Consider the following 26,496-nt stretch of genomic DNA (forward strand, 5'->3'; position numbering starts at 1 on the left):
AGGCTTTTTGCATCTTCTTAGCACCACTATGCTTTGTGGAAGAGCCCCACAGCTTCGGAATTTGTACCCAGCACGGATGTAGGCTTCCACAGCAGCAGGAAATCACTTCGTGTGCCCTCCTGTCTGTCCAGGGCCCTGCTGCAGCATCAGATGGGGGCTTTGACTGGTCAGACAAGTTATTCCTCTTCCTCAACCCCAGGTCTGACAGTGAGTCAGGGGGTGAGGAGGTGATTGCTGGCTGAGCCCACAGGTCTGGAGTGCTCCTAGGTCTCAGGGAAGCCTTCATCCTCACTCCCTCACTATGCATGAATTCACTTCACCCTCTCCACTCTTCACCACTCATTCATTTTAGTTTTAATTAAACAGATCCTTCAGTGCCATGCATGTTCTGAAGGTTTTCTCTTTCTGGATTGGGTTGCTAGCCCTTGGACCAGCCGTGTGGGCCTCCGTACCCCTCACTCCTCCAACTAGCATAGTGAGAAGAGTAGCGCCCCGCAGTTACCTTACCCCCACCTCCACTGCTCTATTCCACACCCTGCAGTCCTGGCCTCTCTTCCTCTTTCCAAAGCTCTTGTCATTTTCAGAAAAGAGAACTGAGAGCTTCTGGTTCTGGTCCGAAGGGAATGCCCTGTGCCCTAAACCTGGAAGTAGGGGGAGCCACCTGGCTCCCCGTAGACTAGACCTTCGGAGCTTCACCTGCGCCCACATCATGCTTGCCACATCTGACTGCAGGACCCAGGCGGGAAGGGAGCTCGCCGCGGACCTCAGGGTCGCCTGGGGTCAGTGTCCTGCGGCACCGGCTGGATGGTGGGAAGCTACCTGGTTGCAGGGGGCCCTCCCAGCCGCCAGGGGTCGGGCTGCAGGCGGCTGGGCTCTGGGCAGACGCTTGCCAGGGTCACGGCCGCCGGCCGAGGAGGAGGGGTGGGGGTAGCGGCGGCGCCCGCGGCCCGGAGCGGAGGTTGGGGGAGTAGAGAAAGAGGGGCGCGCGGAGGAACGCTGGGTCCCCGGCGCCGCGGGAGCTGGGAGGACCGAGCCGCCCGAGCGAGCAGCGTGGCAGCACAGTCCCCGCGTGGCGCAGCGCGGCGGGGACGCGGGGACCGCCCGGATCTCCTTCCACTGCGCCCCGAGCTCTGCTGTCCTCGGCCGCCTCTTCTTCCTTCACTCACTGCCCGGGCGGGAGCGGCGCCCAAGTCGGGTGTGCCATGTCAGGGGCCGGGTAGCCCCGCCGCCCGCCGGCCCGCCAGCTCGCCCTCCGAGCCACCCGCCAGCGGGCCGGCCGGCCGGGAAGCGCGGGACAGGCAGGTAGGGGCTGGACCGGGTGGGGCGGCAGGCGGGGACGGGCCGGAGGGAGCGCGGGCGGCAGGCGGGGTGGGGGATGGCCCCCAGCTGCTGTCCCTCGCTGCACATCTGGTTCCGGTTCCTCTCTCCTGGGGAAGTGAAAGTGGAGGGGAGGGCACTGCCCGCAGTTAGCTCGCCGTGCCCGGCCTCCTGCACCCCTTCTGCTCCCGTGGGTGCCGGAGTCGGAGCCGCCCTCCCTCCCGCTTGGGTCACGCGGCGGCCGGCGCTGCTGCCGTCACGTCCTTGACCGCTGGCGCGCCTGCTTCTTTGCCCTCCTGCTCCTTCCTCAGCCTCCTCCCCCTCGGCGCGCCCTCTGCCCCAACCCGAACTTCCCGTCACCCGGCACGCGGGCGTGGGGACTCGGAGTGGGCCCTGTGCCCGTTGTCTTCCCCAGGGAGAAAGGGCTGCTTTCTGCAGGAGTCTTCCCTGGCTTGGTGAGGGGAGGCCCCGGTGCGCAGGTCCTGCGGATGGGTGTCACCCACTTGCCCCTCAGAAGGTCCCACCTAATGGCCTCTGCCTGCTGCCTTGGGCATAGGGCTCCCATTCGCCCTCAGTGGATGAGGGACAGGTCTGTGCCCCAGAGTTAAATCAAGAGGCTGACGCTGACTCCTGGCTTTACCTCCCAGAAGTGGAGTCTAAATTTAGCTGGGGTTGGTGTGTGTATGTGTGTGCGTGTGTGTGTGTGTGTCCAGAGGCCAGGTGATGAAGAGAGCCAGCCTTGCTCTATGAGATTCCTTATTCCCTGTTCTCTGGGGAACAGTGGGAGGTTAGTAGGACTGCACATCCTGGAACCATTTTGAGCCTCCTCTGCCTTGCTCAGGATCCTATAGTCTGAGGTTCCAACTTGGCGTAATGCTGTGCTGGCACCTTCAATGGTAACCCCACCACCACCACTGCCACCGCCACCGCCACCACACACACCCATAGGCTGACTTCCTCTGAGTTGCAGCTTCCCCTCCACTGTTTCAGGAAGTAACCTCCCTTCCCCTCTGAAGCACCCCCCACGCTTCCGGGCCCCTGCTGCAAGCTACCCACCAGGCTTTTTCCTAGCTTCTGCACCCTGGGGTGCCTCAGGACCCTTGGGGCTCCTACTTCCCGGGGTTGGGCCATGGAGGCAGGTGAGAACTAGGCTGTTGTGGGCCTGTTTCTGTCTCTGGGCTCCATGGTGGAGGGTGTGGGATGGCCGGGACTTGTCTCCCACAACCGCTTTGGATCTAACGAGCTACCTAAGGATCCTGGAGGTGTGAGAACACTGGTTTTTGGGCCAGATTGGTGGAGTTAAGCTAGGAGAAAGGACACTTGGGTTCGTTGAAAAGACTCTTAAAGCTTGGGTTTTGTGGGCTTTCTCAGAAACCTGTGGGATCCTCTTAAAAACCTAGGAGTGGGCTCTTTAAGAACATTGGCAGGATCACAAGGTTCTTATGGTGTCATAACTAGAGTAGGAAGGTCAGAAACCCTTAAAAAGACTGTAAGGTTGGTATGATGTCATGGCCAGCATGAATGATGTCATGGAAGGCTATTACAAAAAAAATTGTGATCTCTGTGATGTTATAACTGGTGAGACTTTAAAAGGGACACATGGACAATGTGAATGTCATAGCTCAGGTTAGCTGTGTGTGGTGGAGTTTAGGTTCTTTGAGGGGAGTGCCAGGACCATTAAGTGGGAGGGATCTGGTCTCTTTAAGAAGCTGTGGTGGGCAGTGATGTCACAGGGGGAAGAGTTCAGGATTGGCCGACCCCTTACCCTGCCTTTCTTTGGAAGGACTAGGAAGAGGAGGGGAGCAAGAGGGTACCCTGGTTGCCATGGCATCCCCAGCCTTCCTTGCTTCATCTATCTCCCACTTGACCATTCCAGATGCAGTGAGTGAGGGGGGGGCCATGGCGGAGGAGCGGCCCCCCCGGCTGGTGGATTACTTCGTGGTAGCTGGGCTTGCAGGGAACGGAGCACCCATCCCTGAGGAAACGTGGGTTCCTGAACCCAGTGGGCCCCTGCGCCCTCCCCGGCCAGCTGAGCCCATCACAGATGTGGCAGTCATCGCTAGGGCACTGGGCGAGGAAGTGCCCCAGGGCTACACATGCATCCAGGCTTCTGCTGGGGGCCACCCCTTGGAACTCAGTGCTGGGCTTCTTGGTGGAACTCAGCCCGTCATCTGCTACCGCAGGGGCCGTGACAAGCCCCCCCTCGTTGAGCTGGGGTGTGTGCCCCTACCCATGCTGGCACCAGGGGAGGCTGGGAGGGACTCCAGTGAGATAGGGAGAGGTAGGACTATGGAACAAGGGAAGGGCAATGGGGATGGGAGCCGGGTGGGCCAGGGGCCAGAGAGGAAGCACTGAAGTTGTATGTACTTAGTCCTTACAGATGCGAATTCATGTGCTAGTGCCGCTCCTTGCTAGCTCTGAGAGCTTAGGCAGGTTTTTGAGCCCCTCTGGGCCTGTTTTCCTCATCTGTCAAATGGGGAAAATAATTCATCCTCATAGGATGGTCGAGATTAAATGAGATAACCCATGTGACAGACTTAACAGAGTCAGTCAGTGGTAGCTTGTATTACTATTTTTTTTTTTTTTTAGAGTCTTTCTCTGTCATCCAGGCTAGAGTGTAGTGGTATGATCTTGGCTCACTGCAACCTTCGCCTCCTGGGTTCAGGCAATTCTCCTGCCTCAGCTTCCTGAGTAGCTGGGACTATAGGCATGTGCCACCATGTCCAGCTAATTTTTGTATTTTTAGTAGAGATCGGGTTTGACCATGTTGGCCAGGCTGGTCCTGAACCCCTGACCTCAGGTGATCCACCTGCCTCAGCCTCCCAAAGTGCTGGGATTATAGGCATGAGCCACCGTGCCCAGCTGACTCTTAGTGTTTATTAATGAGTATGAGAGCCATAGAAGGCATGCAAGATTGTTGCTGACCACGAAATAAGGCCAAAGGCCAAAGAAAGGGCACAGGATTCTGGAGGGCAGAGTTCAGCAAGAAGAGGTAGGCCCTAATGTTAGAGTTTGACAAGGCTGCGGGTGCAAGGCAGGTTCAGGGGATTAGATAGGCAGATCTGGCAGGATTGGGTCTTTGTCCTCTACCCTGACCTCTCAACATCTGTCTTTGCTCTCTGTGCTAAGGGTGTTGTATGAGGGGAAGGAACGTCCCAAGCCTGGCTTCCAAGTGCTTGACACGACACCCTACAGCCACTCAGCAAACCTGTCCCCTCCAGGCCCCGGGCACCCCCGCACCTACCTCACTTACCGGCGGGCAGCAGAGGGGGCAGGGCTGCATGCCCTGGGCGTCACTGACCTCTGCCTGGTGCTGCCCAGTAAGGGCGAGGGCACTCCTCATACTTACTGCCGGCTGCCCCGCAACCTCAACCCTGGCATGGTGAGTGGGGCCAAGAGCTGACACCTGGTCCTCTTGGTTTAAGAGTGGGTGTGGACACTGGGAACAAAGGGCATCCCAGGACCAAGGCTCTGACCACAGGGGTGAGTCCAGAGGGGTAACTCTGGTCTTGGGGCACTGGGATTAATGGGAGCTTTAAAGACAAAAGAACATTTAGGGGTGGTAGAGAGAATGTGGACCCCAGACCTTTGTTAGCTATGTATCTGCTTGTCTCTTGCCATTTCTGGGGTAGTGGGGCCCAGCAGTGTACCTGTGCTATAAGGTGGGCCTGGCGAAGGCCAACACGCTGGTGTACGAGGCAGGTGAGTGGCCCCTTTATCCCTCCAATCCTGTGACCCTACATCCCTTTGCCCTGGTGCCTCTTGGCAGGCACCTTAAGTGTCCCCGGAGTTTACTTTCTCTTTGCTACTTGGGCCTTCTCTGGGATTCCTTGGTTCCTTTCCCTTGGAGTCTGATGGACCCTGCTCCTTTTGGGTACCCCCAACTCTGCTGGGGGTGCAGAGCTGCTGGGCCGCTACCCGGAGGAGGACAATGAGGCGTTCCCGCTGCCCGAGTCAGTGCCCGTCTTCTGCCTGCCCATGGGGGCCACTATCGAGTGCTGGCCTGCCCAGACCAAGTACCCCGTGCCCGTCTTCTCCACCTTTGTGCTCACGGGTGCTGCTGGTGATAAGGTGGGTGTGTGGAGTATGGCAAGGGGTCCGGGCTATGCAGGGCCTGCCTGACTACCCTTCTGCCCTCTGCCAGGTGTATGGTGCCGCCCTGCAATTCTACGAGGCGTTCTCAAGGGCCAGGCTGTCAGAGCGACAGGCACGGGCACTGGGCCTGCTGAGCGCCGTGGAGCGGGGTCGGGCACTGGGGGGCAGAGCTGTGCGCAGCCGGCGCGCCATCGCTGTGCTGTCCCGCTGGCCTGCCTTCCCTGCCTTCCGCGCTTTCCTCACCTTCCTTTACCGCTACTCCGTCTCAGGCCCCCACCGCCTACCCTTGGAAGCGTGAGCATGGCTCCTCTGCCATTGGGAAGGGGTTAGGAAGGGATAAGGGGGCCAGGAGAGATGGGAGAGATTCAGATATGGGTGTGGGGAGGGCTGGGCACAGGGTAAGGGACAGGGCTGCAGTGTGTGGTTATACAGTTTATCCATTGTAAAAATGCCACGGGCTGAGGAGGGGAGCAGGTCCTGAAATCCAGTCTAAACTTGCTAGTTAGGTCCTGGCAAGGGGCTGTATACGCCCAGGGAGGATTTCTTTTCTGATCTGCACAAATTATATGCATAACGGAGGCTCTGTTGGCTGATAACAGGCCTCAAAGTAGGGTTCAGGAAGGAATAAGGTTCTTGAGAACAAGTGAAAGAGCTGAGAAAATGTGGAGGGAGGACAGGGATGGACCGGGGAGTGTGCTCTGACCTGTTTCTCTGTCCCCCAGGCACATCTCCCACTTCATTCACAACGTCCCCTTCCCTTCCCCACAGAGACCCCGCATCCTAGTGCAGGTGAGAGCTGAGGCTGGGGCCGGGCTGATGGAAGGAGGGGAGTTGGCATCATTACCCTGAGCCGTGGCTCTTCTTCCCTCCCAGATGTCTCCCTATGACAACTTGCTCCTCTGTCAGCCTGTATCCTCACCCCTGCCCCTCAGGTATGTGCTCAGATTGTGGAGAGGGGAGCTTTAATGACCAAGGACATGGTAGGTGCTGGGCAGGTGGGTGCAGCTGTTGAGGTTTGTGCAGGCTGGGTCCCGGTGGTGGCTGTACCTGGCATCTGGGGAAGGGTCCCCAGGGTATCCTGGTGACACTTTCCCCACCTCGGCATTGCCTGCAGTGGTGCCAGCTTCCTGCAGCTGCTGCAGAGCCTGGGCCCTGAGCTGGCTATCACACTGCTGCTGGCTGTGCTCACAGAGCACAAGCTGCTGGTCCACTCTCTGCGGCCAGACCTGCTCACCAGCGTCTGCGAGGCCCTCGTCTCGGTGAGTGCCGCCCCGCCTGGCCCATCTTCCCCAGAACCATGGTTCTTTCTGGTGCCCCTATCCCTGCCTGGACTCTTCCCTTTTCCTTCCTTGTGGAGGATCCTCAGCCCCTTTCCCTGGGCCCAGCCTGCAGGAACACATAGCTTCCATCAGGAGCTCTTCTCTAGAGCCTACTTCCAACAGCCTCTCAACAAGCACCAACTCCCCAAGGCCAATGCCCTCTCTCTCTCTCTCCTGTGCCCCCCACTGCTGCCTCAACCCCCTGCTCACTGGTTCTCACTGCCTGGTGCTTCAGATGATCTTCCCACTGCACTGGCAGTGCCCCTACATTCCTCTGTGCCCGCTGGTGCTGGCAGATGTGCTGAGTGCCCCAGTGCCCTTCATTGTGGGTATCCACTCCAGCTACTTTGATCTGCATGACCCGCCTGCTGATGTCATCTGTGTCGACCTTGATACCAACACGCTCTTCCAGTAAGAGGCTGGGTCTCATTTGGGGGCTGCAGGGTGGTGGGCAGGAATGGGCTAGTGTGTGGAGTGCTACGGGCTCAAAAAGAGCTTCAGGCACAAAGTAAGGGAGGCTGGCAAGGAGCCCCGTCACCCTATCCCAGAGCCTCACCACTCCTTCCCCTTATGCTTTTCTCACAGGACTGAGGAAAAGAAGCTCCTCTCCCCTCGGACCCTGCCCCGCAGACCCTACAAGGTTCTGCTGGCCACACTGACAAACCTGTACCAGCAGCTGGACCAGAGTGAGAAGCCTGGGTGGGGAGGGAGGCTGGGAACTGTCATTGGCCTCAAACCTCCAGTTTGCAGAGGTCTGTGGGGAGCTAGACATTTCTTGAGGAGGTGAGCGAAGTTAGGATTGCATTTGGTGGAACTGAGGGAGATTCCAATTCCAACTGAAGCTAGAAGGAAGGGCAGACAGTATTCCTGAACATGTGGGAAATATCGAGCTTGAACCTGTTAGTTGAAGGTAATACTTTAGTTGCTACTGGTGCAAGGTCTGCCAGAGGCTGGAGGTGGAGATGGAGGCATGAGAGCAGAGTTGAGGGTAACACTATGGGAGCCAGCCCTGACTCTCAGGCTGCCCTGGCCCACAGCATACACAGGACCTGAGGAGGAGGCATCCCTGGAGTTCCTACTGACAGACTACGAGGCAGTGTGTGGCCGCAGGGCCCGGCTGGAGCGCGAAGTCCAAGGAGCGTTCCTCCGCTTTATGGCCTGTCTGCTCAAGGGCTACCGGGTCTTCCTGCGCCCACTCACCCAGGCCCCCTCCGAGGGAGCTCGTGATGTTGACAACCTTTTCTTCCTGCAGGGTATAGAGGGCCTGTCTCTGCTTGGAGATGGTATCATGGGAGGAGGTGGCGAGGGGCTGGGCTGTGTCAGAAAGGCAGAGGGGACTGGGAGCCACTCCGTTGTTTATTCCTTCACTAGGCAAATGTTTTTATGGGCACCTGCTTTGAGCCATTAACTCTTCTGGTCTTGGGGGGAATCAGGGTACAAAGATGAAACCAGCTGTGGTCCTGCCCTCTGGAGCCCCAGGCTTGGGGTAGACACAGTAATCCCTGCAGTGAGCAGCCCCCAGGGGCAAAGCTCTGTGCAGGGACCCTGCCCTTGGAGACCCCCCAGTCTGAGGCAGTGGGTACAGGCAGACAAATGGAGGGATTCTCTAGGGCCATTGTGCTGGGGGTGCTGAGCTGGTCAGCTTGGTATTAGGGTAGTTGTGCCAGAGGGTCCAAGAGATTATGGCTTTGGGCCTGAGTGGGCAGGGAGCCAAGAAGAGATTCAAAAAAGCTATGGCTGTGGTGGAGAGCCCTGGTCACACCCCTCCTCTGCCCCATTCTCATCCCCCTCAGGCTTCCTCAAATCCCGGGAACGCTCCAGCCACAAACTTTACTCTCAGCTGCTGCACACACAGATGTTCTCACAGTTCATTGAGGAGTGCTCTTTTGGCTCTGCTCGCCATGCTGCCCTTGAATTCTTTGACTCTTGTGTTGACAAGGTATCATCCCTTCTCTGTGTGCTCATTGGCCTCTGCTGTCTCCCTCATTGTCTCTGTTGCCCCAAGGCCATTTTAATGGAATCAGGCATGTTCAGGGTGGTATGGCTGTAGACCCCAGGGCCATTTTATTTTATTTATTTATTTATTTTAATTTTTAATGTTTTTTTAAGTTTTCTTTTTTCTTTTTTTTTTTTTTGAGACGGAGTCTTGCTCTGTTGCCTAGGCTGGAGTGCAGGGGTGTGATCTCGGCTCACTGCAAGCTCTGCCTCCCGGGTTCACGCCATTCTCCTGCCTCAGCCTCCCAAGTACCTGGGACTACAGGTGCCCGCCACCACGCCTGGCTAATTTTTTGTATTTTTAGTAGAGACGAGGTTTCACTGTGTTAGCCAGGATGGTCTTGATCTCCTGACCTTGTGATCCACCTGCCTCGGCCTCCCAATGTACTGGGATTACAGGCGTGAGCCACCGTGCCCGGCTTTTTTTTTTTTTTTGAGATAGTTTTGTTCTGTCTCCCAGGCTGGAGTGCACTGGCGCGATCTTGGCTCACTGCAACCTCCACCTCCCAGGTTCAGGTGATTCTCCTGCCTCAGTCTCCCAAGTAGCTGGGATTACAGGTGTGCGCCACTATGCCCGGCTAATTTTTGTATTTTTAGTAGAGACAGGGTTTCACCATGTTGGCCAGGCTGGTCTCGAACTCCTGGCCTCAAGTAATCTGCCCACCTCGGCCTCCCAAAGTGCTGGGATTACAGGCGTGAGCCACTGTGTCTGGCCCCCAGGGCCATTGTAAACACAACTCTATATCTTAACCGTGACTGGGATGGCACTCCTGGAGTTATACAGTGCACAACCTGTGCAGCCACACACAGCTGGCCCTGTACATGTAATGTACTGTCCTCCCGTTCCTGACGCCATCTTCCCAGGCTGTGTCTCTTTCCCCGTGGATGAGCTTTCCTGGGAGATGCCATCGTCTAGACACCCTGGCTCTGCTCCATGCCCACCATCTCAACACTTGCTCTCTTAAAATCCTTCTCCAGGTCCACCCAGAGCAGGAGAAGCCTGAGCCGACACCCTTAGTAGAGCTAGAGGAGCTGTCAGGAAGTGAGCTCACTGTCTTTATCACACCTCCCGAGGAGCCTCCCATACCAGAGGGCAGTGAATCCACTCCCCAGTACTGGTGAGAGTCTCTTGGCCTTCACGTGTTCCAGGGCCCCATAGACTGGTCCAGTCCAATTTGCTTCACCCTGTGCTGACTGCCCCGATGTTGCTTCTCTCTGCCCCTCCAGCTACGATGGATTCCCAGAACTACGGGCTGAGTTGTTTGAGTCTCTTCAAGAGCAACCTGGGGCCCTGCCTGTGCCAGGCCCTTCCCGTAGCGCCCCCAGCAGTCCTGCTCCTCGCCGTACCAAACAGGTAAGCAGTGGGTGGACCGCACTGAGGGACCTGGCTCAGGCTGAAGGCTGCTGCTGCTTCAGTTTCCTCATCTACAAAATGGGGATAACAATAATACTTAACCCATGAGGTTGTTAGGAGTTTAAATGTGCTTGGCACATAAGCAACCCTGTATAAACATTAGTTGCTATTATCACTGTCATTATCATCATCATCATCACCTCCGTCTTCTGAGCACTCTGGGAATCCAGGGGCTGGCCATGTCTTCTAGGGCACCTGCCCATGCTCAAGGGCCAGCCTCTCTGCATGGGGCTCCAGGCAGGGCTGCAGCCTGTGAAGTACAGCATCCCTCCTCCTCCTTAGAGCACAGACCCTTCCTCAGAGAAGGTGCTACTTCTTCCCACACCACTTTAGGGTCTGTCCTGGTGGCTCATGCCTTTAATCCTAGCATTTTGGGAGGCTGAGGCGGGCAGATCACTTGCGCCCAGGAGTTTGTGACTAGCCTGGGCAACATGGCAAAACCTTGTCTTTACAAAAAGTACAAAACAGTCGAGCTTGGTGGTGCGTCCCAGCTACTTGGGAGGCTGAGGTGGGAGAATCGCTTGAGCCCAGGAGGCCGAGTCTGCAGTGAGCCAAGATTGCACCACTGCACTCCAGCCTGGGAGACAGAGCGAGACCGTCATAAATAAATAAATAAATAAATAAATAAATAAATAAATAAATAAATAAGACCTGGCATTGTACTCACCCTGATGTGTCCCCTGTCCTACCTAGGAGATGAAGGTTGCACAGCGGATGGCACAGAAGTCAGCAGCTGTGCCTGAGCTGTGGGCCCGGTGCCTGCTGGGGCACTGCTATGGGCTGTGGTTCCTGTGTCTGCCTGCCTATGTGCGGTCAGCACCCTCCCGAGTGCAGGCACTGCACACAGCCTACCATGTGTTGCGCCAGATGGAGAGCGGCAAGGTGGTGCTCCCTGATGAGGTAGGCAATCTATGTGACCATGCTCACACCCAGGCCCAGTGAGCCTTGTGCAGCCGGAGAGGGCTGTGAGAGGGAAACTTGGTGGAGACTAAGGAAAGAAGTTGCAGAGCCCCAGAGCTGGGCAGATTATCTATAAACATTCGTCGAGTGAATAAGCATGTTCAGGGTTTAGCAGTGGAGACTGTAGGGTGGCAGGGTCAGCAGAAAGGGTGGGTGGCTCTGAGGTGGCCCCAGGACCTGCCAGGGGCCAGTGATGTCTGTGAGAATTGGGGAGGCTGGAAGAGGGTGCTTGCTGAGACTTTGGTTTTGGTTGAGAGTGAGTCTCCCATTGTCCTCTGCCTCTCCTGGCCCAGGTGTGTTACCGGGTACTGATGCAGCTCTGCTCACACTATGGGCAGCCTGTGCTGTCTGTGCGGGTCATGCTGGAGATGCGGCAGGCAGGCATTGTGCCCAACACCATCACCTATGGCTACTACAATAAGGTACCTACTTTGGGGTGAGGGGTGGGATGGCAGCTGTGCCGGGGTGTGTGAGGGGAGGCTGCTGCTGCTCCCCTCACTCCTTGGAGATTGGGCTGGTACCGTTTGCCTAGGTCCTGGAACCACTGTCATCCAATTGCACTCCTATGCCTTAGCACCTACAGTTTCTCAGACGAGGCTGCTTTGATTCCCACTCATGACAGCCCTGCCTACAACTAATAGTGTTAGCCGCTAAGCCAGGGACGGGTCCATACGCATCACACATTTTACATCATTTTAACTTCACGACAGCCCTATGAGGTGGGATGATCGTTATCACCATCTTATAGAAGAGGAGATGAGGTTGTAGAGAGTTAGTAACTTGTACAAGGTCCCGCAGCAAAGAAGTTAAGGAGTTAGAATATGGGCACAGGGCTGGGTGCAGTGGCTCATGCCTGTAATCTCAGCACTTTGGGAGGCTGAGGCAGGCAGATCACCTGAGATCAAGAGTTCGAGACCAGCCTGGCCAACATGGTGAAACCCTGTCTCTATTAAAAATACAGAAATTAGCTGGGTGTGGTGGTGGGTGCCTGTAGTCCCAGCTACTTGGGAGGCTGAAGCAGGAGAATCACTTGAACCCAGGAGGCGGAGGTTGCAGTGAGCCGAGATTGCGCCACTGCACTCCAGCCTGGGTGACACAGCAAGACTCCGTCTCGAAAAAAAACAAAAAAGAATATGGGCAGAGGTATATCCATATCTCCTGAATTCAGGCCCTTAGCCATGATACTAAACTGCCTCCTGTTTTTTAGATGAGGAAACTAATGACCAAATAAATAAAATGATTTTTTCAGAGCCATATATTTTATATTTCTAAGCAGCAAGGTCTGGGTACAAATTTTCTCCATTGCCTCTGGCTTCTTCTAGGTCCCTTGGGAGGCAGCTGCTGCCTACTGTCTCTTCTGGGCTCTTGTTCCTGGCTGAGCCATTGGCTAGACAGTCCTAGGCAGGATGTCTGCAGGGGAAGGGCGATCCCTGGGGCTCCAGGACAGGGAGTGGGTATGAGGCAGGGTTAGGGTGTCGAGGTAGGCCATCCTGATGGGCACTGTGCTTGGTAGGCTGTGTTGGAAAGCAAGTGGCCGTCTGGCACACCAGGTGGGCGTCTGCGCTGGGCCAAGCTCCGGAATGTTGTCCTGGGGGCTGCTCAGTTCCGTCAGCCCTTGAGAGAACGGCAACAGCAGCAGCAGCAGCAGGAGCAGGTGTCAGCACATCAAGAGGCAGGCAGCTCCCAGGCAGGTGGGTAGGGCCTGGTGAGACAGGCTTGGGGATGGAGTAGCTGGGCTCAGGCAGGGAAAGGCATAGAGAGTTGGGGCTGGTCTAATGGTTGGCATTGGGTTTCTGGGGATTGATAAATTACACTTGACTGGTAACAAAAGGGATAAAAAAAATTAGCTGGGTGTGTAGTCCCAGCTACTTGGGAGGCTGAGGCAGGAGAATCACTTGAACCCAGGAGGCAGAGGTTGCAGTGAGCTGAGATGGCGCCACTGCACTCCGCCTGGCTACAGAGCAAGACTCCATCTAAAAAAACAAAACAAAACAAACAAACACAAAAGGGATGAAGTTTTGCCTGGGAGGAACCCTGCAAACCCAGGTCCATCTAAGGAGCTCTATTTTGGAACAGGGGACTGTGTTCCTAGCTGGCCACCTCTAAACCCCTTCTCGTCTTTTACAGAGCCCTATTTGGAGCGCCCTTCCCCTACTCGCCCTCTTCAGCGCCAGACTACTTGGGCTGGGCGAAGTCTGAGAGACCCAGCCTCACCCCCTGGACGCCTGGTGAAGAGTGGTAGCCTGGGCAGTGCCCGAGGGGCACAGCCCACTGTGGAGGCCGGTGTGGCCCACAGTGAGTGCCCTTGTCTGGCTCCCTCACTCCCCCAGTCAGCTTTCCTAACCACTTGCTAGTGAGGTGGGGAAGACCAGAAACAGAGTGGAGGGCGGCCCTCTTTGGTGGGTGCTGTAGATTCTGAGGGAATCCTGCCCAAAATATCATCATGGTGGGGGTTGTGGCACCAGAGTTTATGCAGCCAGGAATTTTGTTTACTCAGGAAAGGGAAAGCTGGTGCAGAGGCTGGGGTCCATCTTCCCTCATTCTTTTCTGTGCTGCAGTGATAGAGGCCTTGGGGGTCCTGGAACCCCGGGGATCACCTGTGCCCTGGCACGATGGAAGTCTCTCAGACCTGAGCCTGACGGGGGAGGAGCCGGTCCCTGGAGGCAGCCCAGGGGGCTCAGGCTCAGCCCTGAGTGCCCAGTCCACTGAGGCCCTGGAAGGGCTAAGTGGGCGGGGACCCAAGGCTGGTGGGCGACAGGATGAGGCAGGCACCCCCCGACGAGGGCTGGGTGCCCGCCTCCAACAGCTGCTCACTCCTTCCCGCCACTCCCCCGCCTCCCGCATTCCCCCACCTGAGCTGCCTCCTGACCTGCCTCCCCCAGCCCGCCGCAACCCCATGGACAGTCTTCTGCACCCCCGGGAGCGCCCTGGATCCACTGCATCCGAGGTAGCCAGCGAAGGAGGGTCCAGATGCCTTAGCATTAGTAGGCTTGGGGAGGGGCTACGACTGGAAGAATGCCCAAAAAGGGGGCTCTGAGGGGTGCTTGAAACACATATCCTGGATGGAAGAGCATGGGGTTGGCTGACCATGGTTTCTCATGTCATGGTAGAGCTCAGCCTCTCTGGGCAGTGAGTGGGACCTCTCAGAATCTTCTCTCAGCAACCTAAGTCTTCGCCGTTCCTCGGAGCGCCTCAGTGACACCCCTGGATCCTTCCAGTCACCTTCCCTGGAAGTGAGGATAACCCCTCCCACACAGATGTGCTTGAACACACATAGCACACACTCACTCTGTCCAAGGCAGGAGATGGGGAGGAGGTGGGAGGGGCTGGGGAAGGGGTATGGGCTCCAGAGTGCTGGCGGCCAGACAGGACGTACTTCCCGACTCTCCCTGCCCACAGATTCTGCTGTCCAGCTGCTCCCTGTGCCGTGCCTGTGATTCACTGGTGTACGATGAGGAAATCATGGCTGGCTGGGCACCTGATGACTCTAACCTCAACACAACCTGCCCCTTCTGCGCCTGCCCCTTTGTGCCCCTGCTCAGTGTCCAGACCCTTGATTCCCGGCCCAGGTGCCCAAGGCAGGGCAAGTGCTGTGGGTGGGAAAAGGGAGGTGAAGGTCTAAGAGCTGACCCCTGCTGCTATCCCCCTGCAGTGTCCCCAGCCCCAAGTCTGCTGGTGCCAGTGGCAGCAAAGATGCTCCTGTCCCTGGAGGTCCTGGCCCTGTGCTCAGCGACCGCAGGCTCTGCCTTGCTCTGGATGAGCCCCAGCTCTGCAACGGGCACATGGGGGTAAGGGCTGGGCCAAAGGGGCATGAGGAATGGGAATGTTGCTGTGTGGGGCCTATGGAGTGCCAGGGAGAGATGGGCACATCTCTTGCCCTTGAGGGCAAGGGGCATCCCAGAAGCTGTTGGATGTGGTGGCTCAGTGGGAGGCAAGGCTCTGGGGATGTACATGCCCTCTACTGCCCTCCTGCTTTGTGCCTGATAGGGAGCCTCCCGACGGGTTGAGAGTGGGGCATGGGCATACCTGAGCCCCCTGGTGCTGCGTAAGGAGCTGGAGTCGCTGGTAGAGAATGAGGGCAGTGAGGTGCTGGCGTTGCCTGAACTGCCCTCTGCCCACCCCATCATCTTCTGGAACCTTTTGTGGTATTTCCAACGGCTACGCCTGCCCAGTATTCTACCAGGCCTGGTGCTGGCCTCCTGTGATGGGCCTTCGCACCCCCAGGTCAGTGCCCCCATGTGGCCCCTGTTTCCTAAGTGCCTCCCTCATCTCTCAGCTGTTTGTCCGCTGTGTCCTTGGCACTGTAGAAAGAGCATAGACTGGCCGGGCGCGGTGGCTCATGCCTGTAATCCCAGCACTTTGGGAGGCCAAGGTAGGCGGATCACCTGAGGTCAGGAGTTCGAGACCAGCCTGACCGACATGGAGAAACCCCGTCTCTACTAAAAATACAAAAAAAATTAGCCAGGCTTGGTGGTGCATGCCTGTAATCCCAGCTACTCGGGAGGCTGAGGCGGGAGAATTGCTTGAACCTGGGAGGCGGAGGTTGTGGTGAGCCGAGATCGTGCCATTGCCCTCCAGCCTAGGCAACAAGAGCAAACCTCCGTCCCCCAAAAAAAAAAAAAAAAAGAAAGAGCATAGACTGGTCGGGTGTGGTGGCTCACGCCTGTAATCCCAGCATTTTGGGAGGCCTAGGTGGGCGGATCATGAGGTCGGGAGATCGAGACCATCGTGGCTAACACGGTGAAACCCCGTGTTACTAAAAATACAAAAAATTAGCCGGGCGTGGTGGCGGGCACCTCTAGTCCCAGCTACTTGGGAGGCTGAGGCAGAAGAATGGCATGAACCCAGGAGGCGAAGCTTGCAGTGAGCTGAGATTGCACCACTGCACTCCAGCCTGGGTGACAGAACGAGATTCTGTCTCAAATAAAAAAAAAAAAAAAAAAAGAGCATAGACTTTGGAGTCTGCTGCACCTGGTTTGCATCCTTGCCCTTTCACTTTACCACTCTGAGCCTCAATTTGGTCACCTGTAAAATGGCATAAGCACCTATCTCACTTGGCTGGTGTGTGGACAACCTTGTGTTGAGCCTGGTACCGAAACAAATGATTCATTCATATTTGTCTATTCGTTCCACCAGTATTGAGTGCTTTTTATGTTCCAGGCATGGTTTTAGGCACTAGGTATGTAGCAGATTACAAGACAGTCCCTGCTCTCAAGAGCTTACATTCTTGTGGGGGATGAGAATTCCTTTCCCTCTTCTCTTTGGCTGTGTCCTGTAATGGCCCTCTGTCTTTTTGGCATCACCTGTCCGTTTCTTGTCCTCTGCCTCCCATTCTTTGAGCCTAACTGTCTCCACTATCTCGGCTCCCCCAGGCCCCATCTCCTTGGCTAACCCCTGATCCAGCCTCTGTTCAGGTACGGCTGCTGTGGGATGTACTGACCCCTGACCCCAATAGCTGCCCACCTCTCTATGTGCTCTGGAGGGTCCACAGTGAGTCTGGTATTTGGCCTGGGTGGGGAGGGTGGGTCCCATACCCAGAGGGCTCAGTGATCCTGGTGGCCTTCTTTCCTTTCATCCAGGCCAGATCCCCCAGCGGGTGGTATGGCCAGGCCCAGTACCTGCATCCCTTAGTTTGGCACTGTTGGAGTCAGTGCTGCGCCATGTTGGACTCAATGAAGTGCACAAGGCTGTGGGGCTCCTGCTGGAAACTCTAGGGCCCCCACCCACTGGCCTGCACCTGCAGAGGTATGGTGCTACCATCTGGGTGATCCCTGGCCTGTCCGGGGCTCCACACCCCTTTTCTCTCGCTCATACACTTCTGCCTCCACTAAAGGGGAATCTACCGTGAGATATTATTCCTGACAATGGCTGCTCTGGGCAAGGACCACGTGGACATAGGTGAGATTGCAGGCAAGGGGCTGAGGAGTTTAGGGATCTGGGGCCAGGTGTGGGAAGCTGGGGTCCTAATGCATTAACTTCCACCTTCTTCCCTAGTGGCCTTCGATAAGAAGTACAAGTCTGCCTTTAACAAGCTGGCCAGCAGCATGGGCAAGGAGGAGCTGAGGCAGCGGCGGGCACAGATGCCCACTCCCAAGGCCATTGACTGCCGAAAATGTTTTGGAGCACCTCCAGAATGCTAGAGACCCTTAAGCTTCCCTCTCCAGCCGAATGCTAGAGACCTTAAGCTTCCCTCTCCAGCCTGGGGTGGGGAAGTGAGGAAGAAGGGATTCTAGAGTTAACCTGCTTCCCTCTTCCCTTCATGGAGTTGGGAACAGGCTGGGAAGGATGCCCAGTCAACGGCTCCAAGCGAGGACAGCAGGAAGAGGGATCCACTGTTACCAAAAGTCCTGATTCCCCCATCACCAACCTACCCAGTTTGTTCGTGCTGATATTGGGGGAGATCTGGGGGGAGTTGATACAGCTCTGTTTTTCCCTTGTCCTATACCAGGAACTCCCCTCCAGGGTACCCACAGATCTGCATTGCCCTGGTCATTTTAGAAGTTTTTGTTTTAAAAAACAACTGGAAAGATGCAGAGCTACTGAGCCTTTGCCCTGAATGGGAGGTAGGGATGTCATTCTCCACCAATAATGGTCCCTCTTCCCTGACGTTGCTGAAGGAGCCCAAGGCTCTCCATGCCTTTCTACCTAAGTGTTTGTATTTTATTTTAAGTTATTTATTCTGGAGCCACAGCCCCCTTGCTTATGAGGTTCTTATGGAGAGTGAGAAAGGGAAGGGAAATAGGGCACCATGGTCCGGTGGTTTGTAGTTCCTTCAAAGTCAGGCACTGGGAGCTAGAGGAGTCTCAAGCTTCCCTTAGGAAGAATTGGTGCCCCCTCCAGTCCTAATTTTTCTTGCCCGCCCCACCTTGGGGAATGCCTCACCCACCCAGGTCCTGACCTGTGCAATAAGGATTGTTCCCTGCGAAGTTTTGTTGGATGTAAATATAGTAAAAGCTGCTTCTTTTTCCTTCGGCCTCCTGTTCCCTGGGTCTGGGGTAATGCAGGGATACCTTTCATTTTCCCCAGGCTATACATCTGCTTTTCTACCTTCCCATCCTTTATAGTGTTCAGGCATACCCTGCTTCCCCTGACCATGTGTGGTACTGGCGGCTCCTTGAGGCACAGGGAGTTCTCAGAGCAGGAGAAGGGTGAATCTGGTGCTGGCTATGGTGGTGCCAGTCTGTGTGGCACTTCCGGCCCTCCCACACAATCACCCCCTTGTCCCTCATCTGTACCCCACACAAAGGCTCCATTCTCTGGGGGCCCTGAGCTCATCTCTGCCTTATTTCCCCTCTTCCACCTTCCCCCACCAACCTTCTCCAGCACCTCCACAGGGATGACAATCATCTCCCCAGTAGTTGGTATTGGCAGCCCTCATGCATCCTGGCAGTCATCCTAGGCTGCCTTAGTTGCTCTAGCTGCAGGCACTATTCCTCCAACCAGGGTCTCAGCCTGGCAACAGCACCAGGAAGGCAGGGGCAAAGATTAAGGGACTTGCTGCATGTGGACATCAGGAAAACATGCATCATTTTCCTTATCCCTTTGGTCCACTTAAGAGCTCTTTTTTTCTTGTATAATGAAATAAACACAGGAAATGACTCCTAACAGAGCGGCAAACCAATTACCAAAGGGAATTAGCCAACAAAACAAATGCCTTGGGGAAGGAGAGCAGGCGTATCAATGGAGGAAATAACTTACAAGAGCACATTTCTGGGGGGTGATCACTGGATGGAGAGTGAGGTACTACTTCTGGATGCTGAGTCTTTCAAGCCAGAGGACCATTTCCTATCCTGTCTTGAGCATGTTAGGATGCTTTTTCAGTGTCCTAGAAGAGCTGCACAGAAGAGAACCAAGGGGCTTAGGAAATGCCATTTATTTGTCTTACTAGGAGATGCTTTCTTCAGAGGGAAATTCTCACGCCACCCCAGTTTCTCATCAGACCACAGTCCCCAGAATAAACCTCTCCCTGTTTCATCCCCCAAAGACCTTTTCAAGGGAGGATGTGGCCTTTTAAAATGAAGTTTCTGTTGAGTGTAGTAAGCTCAGCACTGCATTGAACTATAGAGAGAATTTCAGGGCTCAGTCCCTACCCTAATGGAACATACAGTCTTACTTACTGTATGGTCTGTAGGGCCCCTTACCTTACTGGTCTGGAGGGCCCCTTTGTTCACAAACAATAACAATAATGAACTCTCTCTCCCAGCTTATGCTTCTCACTTTTGGGCCTCCTTCTAGAGACTTGCAGTCAGATGGGAGAACTACAGAATTCTTTAACCGTAAGAATATCTAGGCTGGGCACAGTGGTTAACACCTGTAATCCCAACACTTTGGGGGCCAAGGCGGGCAGATCACTTCAGGCCAGGAATTTGAGATCAACCTGGCCAACATGGCGAAACCCTGTCTCTACTAAAAATACAAAAATTAGCCGGGTGTGGTGGCTCATGCCTGTAATCCCAGCTACTCGGGAGGCTGAGGCTTGCTTGAACCCAGGAGGTGGATGTTGCCATGAGCCAAGATCATGCCACTGCACTCTAGCCTGGGTGACAGAGTGAGACCCTGTCTCAGAAAAAAAAAAAAAAATCTGGGAATTTTAATAGCAAAGTATTCAGCATGATATCTGACACATCTGTGTGTCCTAAGGCCTAGGGAGCTGTATGAGAGGAAGGATATGCCCAAGTTACTTGGCCCAATTTCTCTTCCCAGGCTTTGGAGTGTATAAGCTCAAGTATAAAAAATTCGGGCCAGGCGCGGTGGCTCACGCCTGTAATCCCAGCACTTTGGGAGGCCGAGGTGGGCAGATCACGAGGTCAGGAGATCAAGACCAACCTGGCTGACACAGTGAAACCTCGTCTCTCCTAAACACACACACACACACACACACACAAATTAGCTGGGCGTGGTGGCACCCGCCTGTAGTCCCAGCTAATTGGGAGGCTGAGGCAGGAGAATCACTTGAACCCCAGAGGCAGAGGTTGCAGTGAGCCGAGATTGCACCATTGCACTCCAACTTGGGTGACAGAGTGAGACTCTGCCTCAAAAAAAGAAAAAAAAAAAAGGGGGCCAGGTGCAGTGGCTCATTCCTGTAATATCAGCACTTTGGGAGGCCGAGGAGGGTGGATTACTCAAGGCCAGGAGTTCGAGACCAGCCTGGCCAACATGGTGAAACCCCATCTCTATTCAAAATACAAAAAATTACGGCTGGGCACAGTGGCTCACGCCTGTAATCCCAGGGGAGGCCAAGGGAGGCGGATCATGAGGTCAGGAGTTCAAGACCAGCCTGGCCAACATAGTGAAACCCCAATTCTACTAAAAATACAAAGATTAGCCAAGTGTGGTGGCACGCGCCTGTAATCCCAGCTACTTGGGGTGCTGAGGCAGGAGAATCGCTTGAACCCAGGAGGCAGAGGTTGCAGTGAGCCAAGACTATGCTGAGACTACACCACTGCACTCCAGCCTGGGTGACAGAGTGATACTCTGCCTCAAAAAAATAAAAAAATATACAAAAAATTAGCTGGGTGTGGTGGCAGGGGCCTATAATCCCAGCTACTCAGGAGGCTGAGGCATGAGAATCGCTTGAACTTGGAAGGTGGAGTTTGCAATGAGCTGAGATCACTCCACTCAACTCCAGCCTGGGTGACAGAGGGAGACTGTCTCAAAAAAAATAAATAAATAAAAATTCGGCTGGGTGTGAGGGCTCACGCCTGTAATCCCAACACTTGTAATCCAGCACTTGGGGAGGCTGAGGCAGGCAGATTGCTTGACTTTAGGAAGTCGAGATCAGCCTGGGCTAAATGATGATAAAACCCCATCTGTCTCCATAAATTTTTTTTAAAATTGAGGAAAATATTGTGCCTGCCACTTAATAATTTTATGATGTCATACAAGTTACTTTACTGCTGTGCCTCAGTTCTTCCTCATCTGCAAATTGGGGGTCATTTAAAGATTAACTATGTAATCCATAGCTTCAGAAAGGGAACAAACAGGTAGAGCCTGCATTGGGCACAGGTCATGTCCACTACAGTACTGACCTCATGTACTTGTCTTCCTTAAAGCTCGATCATTCCATATTGAAAGTCCCCCTCCATGGCCTAATTTTGGTCTTGTTGAAAAGTATTTTCTCAGGCCTTACTTTTATCTTCCTTGGGCTGGTATATACCACCATGTTTTTCATATCTCCTCAAAGCCCTTGAAGGATGGCATTTCAGACAGCAAATAATGCACTGGACTGATAATGGACAAAGAAGTAGGTTAGGGAAAGATGAATGTACCCTCAAAGAGGGCAATGACTTTGTCTAATTCACTGCTATATCCCAAGCACATGGATGAGTGCCTGATAACCTAATAGGTGCTCTATCATGTGTGTTCAATGACTGAAAGGAGTCTGAAAGCATTAAAATATTGCAGTTAGTAGAGAAATAATTTTCAGTACAGTATAAGACCAGTACCATGGGTAGAACACCAACAGAAGCTGAATTTAGAGGTAAGAGAATGAAATTGTTGAAAAAGCAAGGAAAGTTCTCAAAATAGTTACTATATATTATGTTGAATGCTTTAACTACATTCTTGACAGTGCCCTGAGTATTTTGAAGGTATTATTTTGTAATTCTCATAATTACCTGGTGAGCTGGGTACTCTTATTCCCATTTTATAGATGGGGAAACTAGGGGATAGAGAATAGAGATAAGTAACTTTCAGCCAAATCACACAACTGGTGAGAGGGAGAGCCAAGATCCAAACTCAGGCAGTCTGACTCTTGAGACCATATTCTTTACCTGGACACCATACTAGCATAAAAACAAGTTTTAACCTATTTAAAATAAGAATTAGGCCAGGCATGGTGGCTCACACCTGTAAATCCCAGCACTTTGGGAGGCCAAGGCGGGTAGATCACTTGAGGTCAGGAGTTTGAGACCAGCCTGGCCAACATCTCTACTAAAAATACAAAATTTAGCTGGGTGTGGTGGCGGGCACCTGTAATCCCGGCTACTCAGGAGGCTGAGGCAGGAGAATTGCTTGAATCCAGGAGGCAGAGGTTGTAGTGAGCCGAGATTGCACCACTGCACTTTAGCCTGGGCAATAGAGGCAGACTCTGTCTCAAAATTTAAAAAAAAAAGTTGCATGCTGCTTGCAGTGATGTATACCTGTAGTCCCAGCTATTTGGGAGGCTGAAGTGGGAGGATCTTTTTTTTTTTTTTTTGAGACGGAGTCTCGCTCTGTCGCCCAGGCTAGAGTGCAGTGGCAAGATCTTGGCTCACTGCAAACTCCACCTCCCGGGTTCACGCCATTCTCCTGCCTCAGCCTCCCGAGTAGCTGGGACTACAGGAGCCCACCACCACAACCGGCTACTTTTTTATATTTTTAGTAGAGACGGGGTTTCACTGTGTTAGCCAGGATGGTCTCAATCTCCTGACCTCGTGATCTGCCCGCCTCGGCCTCCCAAAGTGCTGGGATTACAGGCCTGAGCCACCGCGCCCGGCAGGGAGGATCTCTTGAGCCCAGGAGTTTCAGAGCAGCCTGGGTAACATAGCAAGACCTCATAGCTAGTTTAAAAAACAAATAAGAGCAGCCTGGGTAACATAGCAAGACCTCATAGCTAGTTTAAAAAACAAATAAAGTGGGGGCTGCGGTGGGCGCGGTTGTTCACGCCTGTAATCCCACCACTTTGGGAGGCCAAGGCGGGTGGATCACTTGAGGCCAGTTTATGAGACCAGCCTGGGGAACATAGTGAAACCCTGTCTTTACTAAAAATACAAAAATCAGCCGGGCGTGGTCACGTGCACCTGTAATGCTAGCTACTTGGGAGGCTGAGGTAGAAAGATGGCTTGAGCCTGGGTGGTGGAGATTGCAGGCAGCTGAGATCGCACCACTGCACTCCAGCCTGGGCGACAGAGCGAGACTGTCTCAAAGAAAAAAAAAAAAAAAAAAATGGGGACATGTGTGTTTGTGTAGGATCTACCTACGGGTTTAAGTTGCCATGTCCTCCATTATAATTTCCATTGCACAGCATGACTTTTAAATAATTTGAAAAACATGTTCAAATGCCTGTGGAGGCTGGCGTGGTGGCTCACACACCTGTAATCCCAGCAGTTTGGGAGGCTGAGGCAGGAGGATCACCTGAGGTCAGGAGTTCGAGACCAGCCTGGCCAACATGGCGAAACCCCGTTTCTACTAAAAACACAAAAATTAGCCGCGCGCCTGTAATCCCAGCTACTCGGGAGGCTGTTGAGGCAGGAGGATCGTTCAAACCTGGGAGGCGGAGGTTGCAGGAACTGAGATTGTACCACTGCACTCCAGCCTGGGAGACACAGTGAGAAAACAACAACAACAACAAAATGCCTGTGGAACCAGTTGTTTCTGGGTTTAAACCACTGCTTAGTCACCAACTAGCGGTCTGACCTTTGGCAAGTTAATTAACCTCTCTTGAGCCTTAGTTTCCTCATCTACCTGGGTTCAAATTTCAGCTCTACCACTTAACGTGTAACTTTGGATAAATTTTTTGATCCTAATTTTCCTCATTTGTAAAGTAGGGATAACAGTACCTACCTCACAGTCATGAGGAATAAATACTTCATGTAAAGTTCATAGCACAGAGCCTGACACAGTCTCTTTCCGAAAACGTTAACTAGTATCATAACCTCAACACCCGGACTCTGTTACTTGGTCCCTATCCTCAAGGTGCTCCAGAAACGCTCGCTGAGTTTAGGCGGGCCTAACTGCTGCGTGGAAGCAGGGAGGCCAGCAAGAGGAGCTGGCCCTTGAGTTGATTAGGTGGAATCGGGAGGGATGGGAGGCTGTTTCCTCGCTGAGAACCCTAACCAGACCAGGAGTTCCCAAGAGAAGGAGCTGCGAGGGCTCTGCACACCGTAATTCCTCAGCAACTTGGCTAGCTGCCTTTTTTTTTTCTGCTGTCGTGGTTTAGTCACGACAGGACCAAGCGGAGGTACGATGAACACCAGGAAGCTCAAAGCCTTTGGCAGACGGAGACAGGCCACACCCCAAAAAGACAGCAAGGCTCAAGCGCCTAAAGCTAGTTCTATCGTGAAATTTCCTAGATTCTGTCGCGACGAAACACCGCCCACCGCAGACCCCATCGCCGTTCGCCAGTCTCCATCTTTAGAATTGAAAGAATGAGAGACGGCCAAAGGGGAATCCCGGTTTGGAGAGACTGGGGTACGGCGGCTGCCTGGGGACCAAAACGTCTCTAAGGTAAAGTTGCAGCCTGAAGCGATTTTTTGACCCCCGACACTTAATGGGCTGTCGAAGACCCGGATGTGTCTGGGACTGGCCGAGGTACCCATTAACGCGCCCCCGCTAGACCATCCCCCCCTCCTCCGTTTATGATTGGGTTTTAAGCACGCCAATCATCACTTCTCCGGCCACTCATTCTTCAAGGGTGGGGTGAAGTCCCGGCAGCTAGTCGTCTACTGGCATGGTCGAGAACATGAGGGCGGGGTGGCCGGCTTAGGTCGCCCAATGGGCGTCGTGGCGTGTGGGTAAGGCGGAGCCGAGGGGCTTGGCAGCTGCCCAATCAGCGTCCTTGTTTGTGTGGTGCCGCCGCCGCCGGTGCAGCCGCCGCCGCCGCCGCTGCCCCCGTCTGTACCGCAGTGTCTGCTCCGCCCGCCCGCCCCGGTCCGGCCCGCCCCCCTCCCCCACCCCCGTCCCTAGTCCCGTCAGCGGGGTCTGGATCCCCTGTGCCGTCGCCTCTTCCTTTTTCGACGCCTCCGCCGCCGCCTGAGGAGGCGAGCTAGCCGGGAGTTACACCGCCACCGCCAGGTGAGGAGCTTTGGCCTAGGCCAGCCTGGCCGCCCGCCCGCCCGGGGGCGGTGAGGAGCGAGGAAGGGAAGGAGGCTGGGAGGAGGCAGTGGTGGCGGAGGTGGGGGAAGGGAAAGGTGGAGGGGCGGGGGGAGGGGAAGCGCCCGCGAGCCGACGCCCGCCCGCGCGCCCCCGCCTTGCGTCCCCCTCCCCCCACCCCGGCACGGCGCGCCCCCGCCTCGCGCTCCTTCTTCACCTCATCCTCTCCCCCCTCCGCGCGCGCGACCCGGTCTTTCACTTCGGCCTCGCGCGCCCCCAGCTCGTGTCCCTTCATTTCGTCTCCTTGTACTCTTTCTCCCCTTCCTCACGCCCCGTTTCCCCCGCCATCCCCGCTTTCACTCCCTGCCTCATGCCCGCCATGCTCCCCTCCTTTCCTCTCTAGCGCGCCCCCCCTTTTTTTTTTAACTCTCTCCACCCCCAGTGGTGCCCTCAGGGTGCGGGGGCCGCTCCCTGCTCAGTCTTGTGTTTGCGGGCGGATAGGACGAATGGGGAATCTAAGGGTGAAGAAAGCACCAGATAATTATCTTTATTTAGGGAAAGGGATCAGGAGCGCAGAACCTTACCCCTTTATTTCGTCGTCCACCGTTCCCTCGCCCTCCCGTAGGGGAAGAGAATTGTCTCAGCCTATGTGGGCACTTAGCTTCTACAGCGACTGGGCTTGTGGGACACACTGGATCTGTCTTCCAGTTCAGTTCCTGAGGGTCGGTGGAACTTACCCTTCCCTAACCAAACCGGGACTTAGAGTACTTTTGGCCTCCCTGCTCTCAATTACACTTGAGGAGCGAGCCACTCCTGCGAGTGCAGAGGTTTAGGTGCCATTCGCGCGCCCGGTACAGCTTTCCCCTTTCATAAAGGTATGGTAGCCTCTTTGGATTCTTCCCCAGCATCAACTTCCAAACACAAAATGTTAGCTCATAGGGCTGGCAGTGAGGTGGAGATGGAGGCTTGGTGGTGGGTGGCATGTGGATGCTAACTGAGCTAGCTAGCAACCTTTTCTCTGTTGTCCCTTGGAGAATCAGGTAGCCTCCTGAGAACCAGTTTTCTCATTTCTGATAAATGCTTATTTGGGTGGCGTGTGTGTGTGTGTGTGTAAGAGAGAGAGAGATGGAGGGATACTTAATATATTTCAGCAGAGGCGAAGGATACTTAATATATTTCAGCAAAGGGCAACAGCAGTGTTTTCAGGCCAGACTGCAAAAGAGGGATTTGGACTTGTAGCTGATGGAATTGAAACAGGCTTAACAGATCTCTGTTGGAGAAGAGCTGATGCTTTTGTAGTTTTTAGGACATTTTTTCTAAAAATTTATATTTTGAGTAGAAAAGCATGCATGTGGTTGTACAAAGTGAAAAGCAAGCTTCTCTCCCATCTCTGTCCTCCAGCCATCTAGTCTCCTTCCCCTCCTAGCACAGATGACTTTGATGTTTTCTGGCAGCAGCATGGTGCCTATATGTTGTTGGTGAATATCCTGTTTGGGAGTTTAGTGCTAACTTTATTGCTCTTTATTTGGTATGCTGACCTGAACTCTTCCTTGCAGTCTGATAACAACTTGAATTCTTATTTTGGTGCTGGAGCAGTCTTTCAAG

General features: G+C 54.4%; 2 protein-coding genes and 1 long non-coding RNA gene across 11 annotated transcripts in view; 2 read left to right on the forward strand and 1 right to left on the reverse strand.

Annotated features, from left to right (window-relative positions):
* The first annotated feature begins 910 nt into the window (after positions 1-910).
* On the forward strand, positions 911-18,071 carry DENND4B (DENN domain containing 4B). Of its 6 annotated transcripts, none has more exons than XM_054461508.2 (28): positions 911-1,302; positions 3,194-3,533; positions 4,447-4,699; positions 4,950-5,019; positions 5,219-5,388; positions 5,462-5,706; positions 6,135-6,201; positions 6,286-6,344; positions 6,527-6,671; positions 6,967-7,142; positions 7,317-7,417; positions 7,769-7,984; positions 8,525-8,670; positions 9,705-9,844; positions 9,954-10,080; positions 10,834-11,040; positions 11,394-11,522; positions 12,614-12,791; positions 13,228-13,395; positions 13,659-14,047; positions 14,211-14,333; positions 14,500-14,669; positions 14,753-14,888; positions 15,088-15,324; positions 16,473-16,590; positions 16,680-16,845; positions 16,934-16,998; positions 17,095-18,071. In XM_054461508.2, the coding sequence occupies exons 2-28, from the start codon at positions 3,217-3,219 to the stop codon at positions 17,238-17,240; spliced, it is 4,464 nt and encodes a 1,487-aa protein (XP_054317483.1). In that variant the 5' UTR covers positions 911-1,302; positions 3,194-3,216; the 3' UTR covers positions 17,241-18,071. The 6 variants fall into 6 exon arrangements, with proteins under 6 accessions (XP_054317483.1, XP_063518895.1, XP_054317484.1 ...); XM_063662825.1 differs by having other exon boundaries at positions 911-1,298; XM_054461507.2 differs by lacking the exon at positions 911-1,302 and adding an exon at positions 1,999-2,456.
* Positions 12,334-24,706, reverse strand: LOC129019289 (uncharacterized). The gene is made up of 4 exons (XR_008495602.2): positions 23,644-24,706; positions 21,129-21,325; positions 18,799-18,934; positions 12,334-13,073 (listed from the first exon to the last, which is right to left on the reverse strand). It is a non-coding gene; the product is annotated as an uncharacterized LOC129019289 (long non-coding RNA).
* GATAD2B (GATA zinc finger domain containing 2B) overlaps positions 24,639-26,496 on the forward strand; it is a 119,246-nt gene continuing 117,388 nt past the window's right edge. For 2 of the 4 annotated variants that reach the window (XM_063662948.1, XM_063662966.1), the window contains exon 1: positions 24,639-24,873. The gene's annotated coding sequence lies outside the window, so the exon portion shown is untranslated. The remainder of the gene's footprint in view (positions 24,874-26,496) is intronic. The other 2 variants (XM_054461525.2, XM_054461544.2) reach the window with 1 other exon arrangement.

The sequence above is a fragment of the Pongo pygmaeus genome, chromosome 1, assembly GCF_028885625.2.
Source record: "Pongo pygmaeus isolate AG05252 chromosome 1, NHGRI_mPonPyg2-v2.0_pri, whole genome shotgun sequence".
Lineage (NCBI taxonomy): Eukaryota > Metazoa > Chordata > Mammalia > Primates > Hominidae > Pongo > Pongo pygmaeus.